The sequence below is a fragment of the Barbus barbus genome (genome assembly GCF_936440315.1).
Source record: "Barbus barbus genome assembly, chromosome: 13".
NCBI lineage: Eukaryota > Metazoa > Chordata > Actinopteri > Cypriniformes > Cyprinidae > Barbus > Barbus barbus.
Window position 1 is genome coordinate 2,105,259 of NC_136741.1, and position 14,395 is coordinate 2,119,653.

A 14,395-nucleotide genomic window follows, 5' to 3' on the forward strand; every position below is an offset into this window, starting at 1 on the left:
ACAGCATGGTAAATAAAGAATACATGTGTGTGTGTGTGTGTGTGTGTGTGTGTGTGTGTGTGTGTGAGAGAGCGAGAGAGAGCGAGTACAGCACAGGAAAAATTATGCCTGTAATTTCAAAGTGAAGGCTTATAATAAACCCTACTCTTACAAGCGCTCTTTTATTTCCTTCTTGGACAACAAACCAATCACAGTTTTCAAAAGACAGCTCCTCACTAAGATCAAAGATTTTGTCTTTTCCTCGCTCAGAGTTGCTCTCAGATTGGTCCTGATTCACTTTTAAGCTAAGACTCCAAGTTAGACATTTTTAAGATAAATTAGGAGCTCTCTGAGAGGATTCTTAGAATCTTCAGGAATACGGTCCTGATTTCTGAGAGACGCGCATAGACCCCAACACAGCTATTGTTTTAATACTAAATGTAACAGCGTTAATAAGTAATTAGGGCATTAATAAACTGGGAAGAAGAAGGTTGAGGTTAGAGATGTTGTATCCTATTTGCAAAAAACAAGATTTAAACTTATTTTGATGCATTTTTCAGGGGATTGTTTGTGTTTAGTAGCAATATCTGGCAACACTGCTTCGCCTGTGTTAAGGTTTAACTGGTTTCCGTGTTATCTGTGACCTTCGCTCCAGATGTGATGGGACGACCGCAGCAGATTCGCTAATTACCGTCCGAATCAGACTTAAGTCTTATATTATGATTTTTGGTTCTAGACAGAAACTTAAATCCAAAAGTTGATCCTGTGCTATATTATGTAAAGACGGCACTTCTCTGCATAAATTTGATACTATTAATACCTTGGAGTTTGGCTTGATTCTGAACTTTTCTTTAAATCACATATTAATCTTATTCGACATAAAATCAATTTTGGAATTAGTACTTTACATCGATCTAGAAATAGTTTTTCACAGTGTTTGTAAGAATCTCGCCTCTCAACTTATTCTTCCAATCCTTGATTATTGTGATGTTGTTTATCAGACTGCAGCAAAATTAGATCTTGCTTCTCTTAACACACATAATATACGCATATAATAGACTTTCCAGATTTGTTTTGGGGTGTTCTTTTTATACTCCTGATTGTATGATGCACTCCAGTGGCCTTCTTTGCACGCAAGACGATATATTCACTGGCTTCAATTTAAATTCAAATGTATTCATTTTAAATAACCTAGTTATTTACAACAATATTTTGTACCTTTTTCTTTAAATTATCAAGTTAGGCATTCTGTTCAGACCTATATTTTTGTTCCTCGTGTAACAAAAAACTGGAATAATTTAAGATGTTTAAGCAAACTTTATCTTTTAACTTGGACTGTACATGTTATTTCTGAAGATGTTATTGATTTATTTATACATATTGATTTATTTATAATCTTTTAATATTTCCTACTAGTTATTATTTTAATGTTGTGGTGCTTTTTTTCTTTGTTTTCCTCCAATTAATGTTTGAGTTTTGTTGTTTGGTGTTTTTTTTTATTTTTTATGGATGTAATGTTAATTTGTGTTTTGTTTTTGTTGGGGTTTTTTTGTTACTCTGTTGTGATTTGTGATACATTGTGGGACCCCCTCGAAAACGAGATGGTACATCTCAAGGGGTTAATCCTAATAAATTGAAATGTCAAATTTCTCATAAGGATAAAGGACATGAGAGTTTTTAAGATTTAAGGTGTTTAGTTTTTATATTTTAACGCTAAGGCAATGGTTGGGGAAGTGAAACATATGCATAAAAGACAATTGAAAAGTGGCAAAAAAAATGATGAATGCACTGTAATAAGTTTCCAGGACAATTTTACCATCACATCATGTAACCCAAAAAGTCAAAATGTTACCTAAAATCAAACCCTAGAACACAAAAGTACCCAAAGTCAAAGAAGCACTCGTGTAGTCTGTTGTCTTTTTTTTTTTATTATTATTTTTGAGCAGGGATTTGTCAATACTTGTAACATCAGTATTTGAAATATTTGCTGTCACTGAAGCTGACAGTCTGTGCTGTGAATGACTTAACTAGTCTGCCCTCTGTTGGAGAATGCATGTGAACATATAAAGCATGCAAATATTAAGAAAATATTAGGCTTGTGCCTAAATAATCTTGAATACACAATTCAGAGTGAATCAAGTCAAAAATATTTTTATAGTGACATTAAAATAGTTAAAAAGCAATTAATTCTAAATGTGTTCCAAGCACTATTGCAGAACTTCATGAGAGTGCACAATCATTTCTGAAGGTGTTTGACTCTAAGATGCTTGAACATTGATGGTCTTGAATCCGTGCAGGACGGTGGGAGGATTCTCCAACACTAAGCTTGCAGAAAGCATCTTGGCACCTGCCATCCTGGGACTGAAACTGACGGGCTTCTTTATGGTTTCTCGAGGCTGGATCGAAAGGCTGAAATATAAAACACAGGACATTTAGAACAAAAATAGGCAAGCATCACTATTACTGCTGCTCATGTTTAGGTTTAGTGATTTACAAAAGAGTTTAAAGTGTATATAATGGTGTAAATCTGCAGGTTTAACATACAAATGAGTTTTTGTGATCTAACAAGTGTGTAAAATGACACGTCTAAAAGACACTGTAGCAGTGAAACTAATGTCAAAGATAATGTCAAAAATCTCAGAAAATACCCCTCCCACTGATTGAAAACTATATGTACTCCACTGTTTGACGCCCATCAGACTCACTTATCAGGCATGTGAACTAAAATTATCATGACAATCAAATCTTCTTCCATAATTCCACTGTTACTACTGTAAAATTAAAGTAAATGAACATGGGATCTATTTTAACTGTAAGATTCTTTCTGTTATTTTGTTAATTATCTGACTGTAATGTATAATGTGACTTTGTTGTAAAAAAAAAAAACTGAACTCACTATGGCATTTTTGTTGCTATAGAATTATGGTAAATTCTGAAATGGTTTGGCTTGGGAAACTTAATAACTTATTTTCTACTAAATAAATGTAGGAAGACGGAAATGGATTAAACTTAAGGGTACTGTGTGTCATTTTTTTGGATGTTAAAATACGTTCTCTTATACAAAGTTAGGATGCAGATACATTTGAAAGTTGATTCTTCTGAAAATTGTAACACTGTGACACTTCCTAAATATTATTCTGTTTATTTGAGCATTCCAGCCTGACACATTGTATCAATAAATGGTGTGCGTTTGGGGGCAGGGCTGACCAGTGGATGAAAGGGGAAATGAGTGGGAAAACCTGTATCTGAATCATTTGTTGATGCTCAGAAAAGAGCTTTAAAGACTCAAACAACACAGTTTACGCACCTCATTTGAGCCTTCTCCTCCAACAGTCCTGAACCAGATACGGTCAGTTCTCCGCTCACTGCAACGTTGAACGGGTTCGTGAAGATCACCGTGGCCACTTGTGGTGTGTTAATGATGACCGATAACTCATTTTGAATCTGGAAGAAAACACTAATTGCTTTAGTTATTTTTTACTTGTGAATTTAGTTATGCAAAAATGTAATTCTTTATGTGAAACACATTCTAAAGGTATTCCTAATGTATGTTGTACTGCATTATATATTGTCATAAATTCTTACAAAAGGGGTCAAAGGTAGAAGAGGTTATATTTCTTTTGAAGCTAGTGTAAATGTCCATGTTGGGCCAGCATATACCTGTATTTCGAGGGTAGGTGTGCTAATGTTGAACTCCTCTGAAGCCAGCACTCTCTCCTGAGACTTCACATCCTCAATAACCACGGCCAGGTTAACCAGAGAATCCTCTGCAGCCTCCTTCAGCATGTACTCCTTGAAGGAGATCTCATGTTTTATAGTCACAGCTGGTGGAGTACAAGAAACAGGAATCAGTCACGTGACCTCGCAATTCCTATAATGAATCATTTTGCCATGTTTTTGCAGTAAAAAATCATGTGGTCCAGATGAATGTTTTTACTTTTGCAAGTAGAAGAATTTTGTTATGCATACCGGCTGTGTGCAATGTTATACTACTCTGCCTACTATTAAGTATGCATTCCATGATAAATATTTCACAGTAACGCTGTTCCAAAAGCGCCACCTACTGTCAGAGAAGGCATTTACATTCTCATTCAGCTCATCTGCTGTTTTTGTTTCATGCAGATGTTTTATGCCGTCTAGTTTTACAAAGCTAAAGTCAGACCATTCTGTTTTTGATTCAAATTTTGAAACCATACAATCTCATTTAAATCAGAAACTTCTCATGCTTTATTTGGATTGTGATTAAAATACAGCAGTTGCCTCTAAAGATCCTCTAGAGAGATATTTTATTTGTTTGTTTTAGGATTTGTTTCTCAGTTTAGTTTGTTATTTGACATTTCAATTTCACAAAGAATTGTACAGCATTTTGTCTGAGAAATAATAAAAGACCAAATAATGAATTGGTCTTAAATATAATTTTGTTAAAAAATCGTATTGTGAAATAAGTATCATGAATCAAATCGCATGCAAGTGGCCTCCTGTCATCTTAAAAATAATTGTGTGTTTTTTTGTTTTTTTATTATTAAATTTTTTCTGTAATTTTTTTGGCAGTCCGATGAAACAATGAGTAAGAGATTGCGATTAACTTTTGGGGGGGGGCTTGATTTGCCACAGGATAAAGACATTTTAATAAATGTATATCTGCTGAAAGCAACATTTGTCAGGCACAATAGATGTTAGCATCAAATCCATTCATCTGAACCCAAAATCAGCAGTTTGTCATTTTCCATTTTTGTTTTGTTATCTTATATGGCTTTATTTTTTAAACAGGAAAATCAGTTTCTTATAAACCAACATTAAAGATTGTGGAACAAATCATAATATTCCTGTCATATCGTCCAGCCCTACAGCAGAATAAATGTGTAAAACACGTACAGATTGTGATTTTATTGTAAAGTGATAAGTACATTGTAAGTACATTTTAAACTCATTGTAAGTAATATTCTTACTTTCATTCGGGCCGATCTTCACGTCGTCGTGAGCCTCCCAGAAGGTTCCAGTGGGATTGCGGTTGTACTCCTTGTTCTGAGCGTTCACATGTTTTTTCAGCTGTTTCGGAGCGGCCTCGTTGTTAGTGATTGTGACGTTGAAAGAAATGTTTTCTCCAACTACAGGGGCTTTCAGAAGCTGGAGAGAAACTGTAACGCCCTTAGAAGGTACTTGAAATGACATGAAAGATCATTGTAATTAGTCATATTACTCAAACAAACAAAGAGCAGTGTTAAGGAAAAACAAATGCTAGGATTTACCCTCCATTTCCACAGGTTTAGGTTGAGAAGATTCAGGATGGTATCTTCCAGTATCTTAGATGAAAACATTTTTTTAAAGAAAATCAAACAAATATTTACATAAATCTTAAAATTGATTAGCTGGCACTGAATTCATTTAACAGTTTTTCATGTGTCTTTTTTTATGTTAATATGTTTCCTCAACGTGTTCAAGAAAGAAAAAACTGTAAAAAAAAAAGTTTAAGCAAAACAAAGATTATTGGAGTATGTTTTACAAGAAAATACTATTTCAGTATTACTACTTGTAAATGTCACATTTAATTCAGTGTGTTAATTGCCATTTCCTTGTAATTATTTTAGAAATTTACTGAAGGAAAACAGCTTTAAACATTAGAATGACTTACCAGCAGCGCTTGGTACAAGAAATGGTGCACGGATTGGTACTTCAACTAAATGTGAAAGAAGGAGATTTTTGTATGAAAACAGTATTTTAACAGTACGTTTTTGTCTCTCTTTTTTATCATTCTGTCTCTTACCCTTCTCAGTTTTGTAGTCAGACGTGACGTTCTGCATCTTCGTGGATCCTGGCTGTTTGGTGGCGATCAGGGCTCCAACTCTGCGTTTATCGACCGTTTTTGATAACACCTTCCCATTTCTAACGATTATCATATGTACATCCCCATTCACTTCTGCATAAACGAACGGCACGTCGTATTGCGCCTCCACCTTTTGCTCATAAACGGCTTTAACAGCAGCAGGACCACAGCGGAACATTCCTGTGACAGAATATGGACGTTTAAGCATGATAATCATTAAAATCCCAGCTCTAAAGATAGCATGCTTTGGAGGAACTGAATAGCATGCTATGTAGGCAGCTCACTATGTTTTATAACAAAGCCCACAACTAAACTGGCCCACTAGACCATTACTAACCAGCATAAACCAGCCTATATGAAACTGATCTTTTCAGCAAGTTTTCCATATGCATTAGCCTTGTAAAAATCACTGTAATGACAGACCTTCGCTCTTCTCTTGTGGTGTGGCGTCAAGAACCTGCCATCCGTCATATCCTTTAGCCAGATCAGGCCTCTTCATCCAACTCTCCACCCACACATGGAAGTTCCTGCAAAAGACCAAACACACTTTTCAGCTCACATTCTGACATTAAAATACAAGGATGCATTAAATTGAACGTGACAGTGAAGTCATTTATAAAGTTGCAAAAGAGATTTAGTTATCAATGGTGTTGTTTTGAAATTTCTATGAATTCTATGTTTCTAAGTAATCCAAAATGATTCTTGAGCAGTAAATCATAATCTATAATATATTAGAATGATTTCTGAAGATCATGTGACACTGAAGACTGGAGTAATGATGCTGAAAATTCAGCTTTGATCACAGGAATAAATTACATTTTGTAACATAGAAAACAGTTATTTCAAATTATAATAATATTTTACAATATTACTGTTTTTACTGTAGTTTTGATCAATTAAATGCAGCCTTGGTGAGCAGAAGAGAATTCTTTCAAAAACATGAAAAACTTACCGACACTAGATTTTTGAACAGTAATGTATGTTTTAGCAATATATCTACAGAGACTTTTTAGCGTTACTCACCAGATGCTATCACTGCCGATGGACAGTTTTTCCCCCGTCTCATTGTAATATTCCTCGATCACCATATTTCTGTTTGTGTCGTGAGCGGAGTTGAAGTTGGTGATGACTCTTGTCGGAATGCCAAGGGCTCTCATTACTATAACACAAACAAATGCATTTGATATTGATCATCAACAGCACCAATTAAATTACCAATGACTCATTAAAGTACTTCACCCAAAACTAAAATAATCTGCTCTTTCAACTGATTGTTTTATAAGATTTTGAGTGAATTAACACTTTAAAGCACATACACTAACATTCAGAAATGTACAGTTAAATCAGTAATATTGTGAAACATCATTAGAACTGAAATAACTTTTCTATTTGAATATATTGTCAAATGTAATTTATTCCTGTGATGCAAAGCTGAATTTTCTCTTGTCTTCAGTGTCACATTATCCTTCAGCAATAAAAAATTAATTAAAAATTAAAATCACATGAGCAAATATTGTATTCACAACAGAACATAGATAACATAAAACTTAGAATTTTAAAATTTTATTCACAAAATGAGCTCATTTCAAATTTGATGCCTGCTACAGGTCTCAAAATAGTTGGGAAGGGGGGCAAGTTTACCATGGTGTAGCATCTCCTCTTCTTTTCAAAACAGTTTGAAGACATCTGGGCATCGAGGTTATGCGTTTCTGGAGTTTTGGTGTTGGAATTTGGTCCCATTCTTGCCTGATATAGGTTTCCAGCTGCTGAAGAGTTTGTGGTCGTCTTTGATGTATTTTTCGTTTAATGATGCACCAAATGTTCTCTATAGGTGAATGATCTGGACTGCAGGCAGGCCAATTCAGCACCCGGACTCTTCTACTACGAAGCCATGCTGTTGTAATAGCTGCAGTATGTGGTTTTGCATCTGCTGAAATACATGTCATCTGGAGGGGAGCATATGTTGCTCTAAAACCTTTATATACCTTTCAGCATTCATAGTACCTTCCAAAACATGCAAGCTGCCCATACCATATGCATTTATGCACCCCCATACCATCAGAGATGCTGGCTTTTGAACTGAATGCTGATAACACACTGGAAGGTCTCCCTCCTCTTTAGTCCGGATGACACGGCTTCCGTGATTTCCAACAAGAATGTCACATTTGGACTCGTCTGACCATAGAACTCTTTTCCATTTTGAAACAGTCCATTCTAAATGAGCCTTGGCTCAGAGGACACGACGGCGCTTCTGGACCATGTTCACATATGGCTTCCTTTTTGCATGATAGAGCTTAAGTTGGCATCTGCAGATGGCACGGCGGGTTGTGTTTACTGACAGTGGTTTCTGGAAGTATTCCTGGGCCCATTTAGTAATGTCAATGACAGAATCATGCTGATGAGTGATACAGTGTTGTCTGAGAGCCGAAGACCACGGGCATCCCACAAAGGTCTTCGGCCTTGTCCCTTACGCACAGAGATTTCTCCAGTTTCTCTGAATCTTTTGATGATGTTATGCACTGTAGATGATGATATTTGCAAAGCCTTTGCAATTTGATGTTGAGGAACTTTGTTTTTAAAGTATTCCACAATCTCTTTACGCATTCTTTACAGATTGGAGAGCCTCTGCCCATCTTTACTTCTGAGCGACTCTGCCTCTCTAAGACATCCCTTTTATAGCTAATCATCTTACAGACCTGATGTCAATTAACTTAATTAGTTGCTAGATGTTCTCCCAGCTGAATTTTTTCAAAATTTCTTGCTTTTTCAGCCCCTGTGCCAACTTTATTGAGACATGCAGCAGGCATCAAATTTGAAATGAGCTCATTTAGTGGATGAAAGTGTAAAGTTTCTCTGTTTAAACATTTGTTATGTTATCTATGTTCTATTGGGGATAAAATATTGTCTCATGTGATTTGAAAGTCTTTTAGTTTTAATTTTATTCAAAGTTTAAAATTGTAAAAACTTTTGAATGACTTCTATTTGTCCCACCTGTACACATGACAGCAGCAAACACCCAGCACTGTCCATATTTCACAGGCTTGAATTGTGTTTCTGCCCACATCCTGAGAATATCTGCGCTGCCGGACCACTTTGAAGGGTTGACACCACCGCTGTAGTCACCTGACCAGTTTCCACTTAACACTCCTTTATCATCATTAGAATTCACCTGTTTAGAAACAGAGAGACTATATTAATACATGAAGAGAGAGAGCTGCGAGGAGAGAATGTGAGCAGATCCTCACCATCGCTGAGATCACGCGGCCGATGTAAACCGGATTGCTGCGGTTCTGTAGATCTTTTCTCATATCCGCTCGATATTGAGGACTCAGCTGCAGCAATTTCATACAGATGTCCAGTATGCCTTTTTCAAACTGAAAACACATTTATGCATGGCAGGAGTTAATGTGAAGCCATTTTTTAGTTCTGAGCTGTCAGTCAATAGTCAAACATCTCACCTGATCAAACGACCAGGGTCTGGAGACGACGTTCCTGGGGCTGCCTTTAAACAGTAGGCCAATATCACTCTTGACATATTCAGTCCTCAGATCCTCTGACTGCAGGAACACTGAATCAGCTGCAGAAAAACACAATAGTTTGTTTGTTTTATTGGTGATCTTTGTGTAAAAACAATAAATGGAAGCAGTAAGTGATAAGAGGCTACGCATTACTGTGATTTTAAAGGTGTATAAATAGGCAGCAAAAGCAATGCAATTAAAGACACCAACTACTTTTTAAAAGATTGTTTGTTTCTGAAAAAAAAAAACTTTTATTCAGTGAGGATGCATTAAACTGATCAAAAGTGACAGTGAAGACATTTATAATGTTACAAAAGATTTCTATTTAAATTAAATTAATTTCTATTTCTAAGAACTTTCTATTCAACAAGGAATCCAGAAAAATGTTTCTCGATTTGAACAACAATGTGAAGATGTCTTCAACATCGATGATAATAAGAATCCTTATTAACAATTAAATACAAATTGTAATTGATAATAACTGAGCAGCAAATCAGCATATTAGAATGATTTCTGAAGGATCATGTGACTGGAGTAATGATGCTGAAAATACAGCTGCGCATCACAGGAATAAATGACATTTTACAGTATATTCACACAGAAAAAGGGTATTTTAAGTTGTAATAATACATCACAATATTACTGTTTTACTACATTTTAAATTAAATCAATGCAGTCTTGATGAGCAGAAGAGACTTCTTTCAAAAACATTAAAACGTATTGCCAACCCCAGACTTTTTACATTTTGCTTATTTGCGTCCTACAAACGTGAGAGATTTTCAAATCACGTCTCTTGTCGGGAAGAGGTGCTTCTTCATTTACTTTCCTAAGCGATCAGACTTAATGTATTGTGATTTGGATTAGCAAGCAGCCGAACCACACATCAGCATGCTAAAAACCACTGTGATATTCAGCTTGCCAACTAAGAGCCTACAGCACTCACCTTGGCACCAGGGGTTGCAGAGGAGCGTGAACTGGCCGACAGGGTGTGTTTTCACATTCAAGCGGGCCTCGACCCTCAACTGGAGCGTGTAGACGCCGATAGAAGCAGTCGCAGGGCTGGACAGTGATACTGAAAGAACACGGGGTCCAGACGGGTTCGGGACGCTCCTCTCCAGAACTGCGGTCCACTGAGTCAGAGAGGGCTGTGCAAGCCTGGAGACCGGGACCTCCACAGTAATCGGCCCTGCGGTGAGAAGAGAGTGTCAGAATACTGCTCGAAAATAGGGTTCTGGAAGTCAAATAATATTAATTGTGTATTAGCGTGTAAATTTCAATTTCTGTACAGGTTCATCTAAAAGTCATACCAATCGAATTTCATATTAAGAAATTATTTTAACCCAAAAAGCAAACTATGCTCCCTTAGAACTGGTTTTCTTTAAAATACAAATCTTGAGTAAACTCAGGCTATCTGTAATCAGAAGCATATTTAAAACTGGAATATAATTAAATTTCTTTCACATGTGTTTCATAAAAACACAATACTTTCTGGATTACAATCCGCCATCAAAATGATAAACTTAATTATTCTAGCTGCTGTGAGAAAAGGCTAAACGATCCGCCACCTGCAGGAAAACTTCATGTTTACAGACGTGACGTAATGACTCAGTGCCATGCTCGAATCTCCCGCGAAAACCTACCCGTACCACTCAAATTAGAACACATTATTATAAGCTAAGCGTTTTGAATCGGGCTAAAGTGAGGCGATAGTTTTGAACACTGGCTGGTTATGTACTTGCGCAAATATTGATTTCGGATCATTTTTAACCGAAAAAAAGTTATGGACTGCAAAAACTATAAAAATGTCAAAACACAACTTGCACTGAAACTAAAATTAAAGTGAAAGCAGAAACCATAATAATAATCAAATTAAAAATATTAACAAAAAATATAATAGTAAATCAGTGAAAATAAAATAACACACAAACTGCTTTTACAATTGTATATTGGAATAAACCTAAAATGTAATTGTTTTTATAGTTTCATCTTTGACTTTTCCATAGCCATCATCATTTTTAGTACTGCAAATAATTACATCGGTTACAATGTAAGTCACTCTGGATCTGACTAACTAACTATTACTGATGCATTTCATCATAATAGAGGGAGGGTGATGTGAGATGAGGTTGCATTTTCAATTCACACACCCACACACACACAAGCACTCAAACATACCTAAAGCAATTTGGAAGATCAGTTTTTCCTTCAGTGAATCGAATGGTCGTCCATCATAGTTGATTGTCACTGTAAAGGCCTGTCCTCTCCGCAGAACCAGAGTGCTGGAACTCAGACCGTCGGTCTTGTGGCGGGTCTGGTTTTGCACCTTTTGCAGGTCGAAAGTTTGAACTTTGAACTCTGTGTAAAAAATGAGCAAATGTGATATTAATTCTCAGGGAAATGCTTTGTGAGAGAGAGAGAGAGAAACTAATTTAAAGTTGCAAATGACTAAATATAACAAGCAGAAACTGAGTTTTATTATTAGTATTCAAATATAAAATATATAATTATTATTATACAAATATAATTATTGTAATATAATTTCAAATAAACACTTTTTTAAATGATCTTTCATAAGCAAATAATCAACTTAATTGCACAACTACAAATATGTAAGTGCTTAAAATAGCAGTTATTATAAATAGTTTTCTTAATAGCATAGTAAAACAATCTGAAACCTAAAAAGATTACATGCAATAGTAAAGATTAATGTAATAAGTTCTTTATAAAGCCATAAATAGCAAAATATTTTTTTTTGTGAAAGGTTTAACAAAATGCCTTGCTAATAAACTAGTTAAAATTATAATAATAAAAACGTGAAGCTTACCACCCATGATATGCAGCTGTGTTGTGGTCTGATGTTTGATTCAGATTCATAGTTTATTGGGCTTTTATACAGCATCCATCTGCCTCTCCCCTTCCGCTGAAGTTGTCAGACCACATTCACGAGAAGTCAAAACATGCTAATAGTTACAATTAGAAGAACCAACACCTGAAACAATTACACAATCACACACGCATGAGTGCTGTGTGTGTGTGTGTTTCAGCGGGTGGATTCAGTGTGTGAAGCACAGAATGAGTAATACACACATATCCCTAGACAGACATCCGTGTTCAATGGGACAAAAGAGATCAGGACAGACGATGTATAGGCTATGCAAAAGTCCACAGCTTTTGACCCTCTGTGCATGTATATAAAAGGGCCTGTTAAGAGAAGTTTAAACAAAATCACAACATGAAGCTTTCCCTGTAATAGTGAAGAGTGTGGGGAGTGATGTGACCATCAGTGCAGTTTAACCAGTTACAAATGAGAGAATTCATCAAAATTAGGCTGACATTACTATAATACAGGACCTCCACCTTCATTAAGTCATATGTAAAGTTATCGGATGTGCAAATCTGTGGTCAATATAAACAAAAAAATCCTGCAATACTAAAATGTATTAAACATATATTTTCATTCCATCATCAAACGAATAAAAAAATAAATAAATATGCTGGGGGTAGATTATTTACAAATTGTAGTCTGCTATTAATTACAAATTATATGTCAAAAATTGTAGTATTAGATATTACATTCGGACTACTCTTTAATTACTTTTAGGATACTTTTGACCTTTTTAACACAGATTTGAATCTATCTATCTATCTTACTGTTTTTATTGACTGTAATTAGGCATCTGAATAAAAAAATAATGAAGTGCTTTACTATTTTTTTTCTACCTTTCTTGAAAAACAGTAAATTAGGAAATTCATGGATAAGTAACTGTAATTTATTTATGAGTGTTTTAACATGTAATACAATCTAATTAGTAATTAGGATTAATCCATATTACAGATGTACAGTATATTAAAGTATGACAATGGTAAAATCGTCTTGAGGAAAAAATGACAGTATTAATGGTTCTAAAAACAGGCTTAATTGTCTTCAAGCAATGTGACTAATGCAATGCAGTCTTTCTTTTCCGGGGGAAAATACAAGATGCTCGCGTGCGATTCATCCTCATAGATGACTAATAATATTACTGATCTTTTCCTTGTTCTCTGAGTGTGTAATTAACCTGCATTTAACTGTATAGCCTTGATTTACATATCACATCTTGATTCACAGTCACTGAAAGAGCTCGAGATCACACACCCTCACTCACACCACTGAGACTGAACATTAGATAAATCATGACAGAAGGTGCAGAAGGTGTGGTGCTGTCAGCCTGGTCTGAGTTTCACGTTGGGTGACACCCAGGTCACTCCTGTACTCATCTTATTTTTTGAAGAAATCTAATTATGACACACTCATTCGATAGCAGGATTACATAATACTGTATTTTACACATGACGACATCTGCACGTATTAGGAAAACCATTAGTGTTATTTACAGTATCTGTGGTGGTGGAGAATATTTCCCAAGTCATGAACAAACAAAGACTTTCCTGTGAGAAACCTGTGAAGTTGTATGTAGATGTCTGCTTGAATTAATTATGAACATGTCTTTAGAATTATTATACGGTCTGCAGATGTTTTTATTAAACAAATTTAACTTTTTTCATGGTGTGGTGTGATTTCAGCTGCCAATTATTATCCTACACACAATAATTTAAGTGATTCAATCTTATTTGCAAAATAAATTGTTCTGGTTCTGGATGCTAAATAGCATTTACAAGAAATTCCAAAAGGCTCAGCCAGTTTATGGGCTGTACAAGGAAGTAATTTAGGTTTTTAATCCAGGGACCGTTACAAGTTTGAGGTCCTTCCCAATATAAACACACCTTTAGTGCAGGTTTCTGAAATGACTCACGCTTCACAAAGCCATTCAACAAAATTAAGTGGATTATAAAGGCCTTGTTAAATTGTACAAAAGTACTCTCACTCTTGACAGATGAACCTGCTAAACTAAAATTACACCAAAAGAGTCTGGTTCAAGTTTCAAGTTCAAGTATATTTGTATAGCGCTGTTTATGATGCAGATTGTTGCAAAGCAGCCCTACAAGAAATTAAGTTTCCACAATATATTTATATATTGCAGAACCTTACTATATTTAACTTATGGCAAAATTTGTTAATTCTGTAAGTTGTCTG

At 35.5% G+C, this 14,395-nt stretch overlaps 2 protein-coding genes across 2 annotated transcripts; both read right to left on the minus strand.

Annotated features, from left to right (window-relative positions):
* Positions 1-1,919: 1,919 nt before the first annotated feature.
* Positions 1,920-5,151, minus strand: LOC306879200 (protein-glutamine gamma-glutamyltransferase 5-like; the record flags this gene model as incomplete). Its single annotated transcript, XM_079431994.1, has 4 exons — positions 1,920-2,388; positions 3,287-3,423; positions 3,640-3,803; positions 4,929-5,151. 4 exons carry the CDS (start codon positions 5,149-5,151, stop codon positions 2,238-2,240), a joined length of 675 nt encoding a protein of 224 aa, XP_079288120.1. The 3' UTR covers positions 1,920-2,237.
* Positions 5,152-5,217: 66 nt separating this feature from the next.
* Positions 5,218-12,152, minus strand: LOC306879201 (protein-glutamine gamma-glutamyltransferase 2-like; the record flags this gene model as incomplete). Its single annotated transcript, XM_079431995.1, has 10 exons — positions 5,218-5,282; positions 5,744-5,983; positions 6,227-6,330; positions 6,827-6,962; positions 8,795-8,972; positions 9,049-9,177; positions 9,262-9,380; positions 10,265-10,507; positions 11,497-11,676; positions 12,146-12,152. 10 exons carry the CDS (start codon positions 12,150-12,152, stop codon positions 5,218-5,220), a joined length of 1,401 nt encoding a protein of 466 aa, XP_079288121.1.
* Between the last annotated feature and the right edge of the window lie 2,243 nt (positions 12,153-14,395).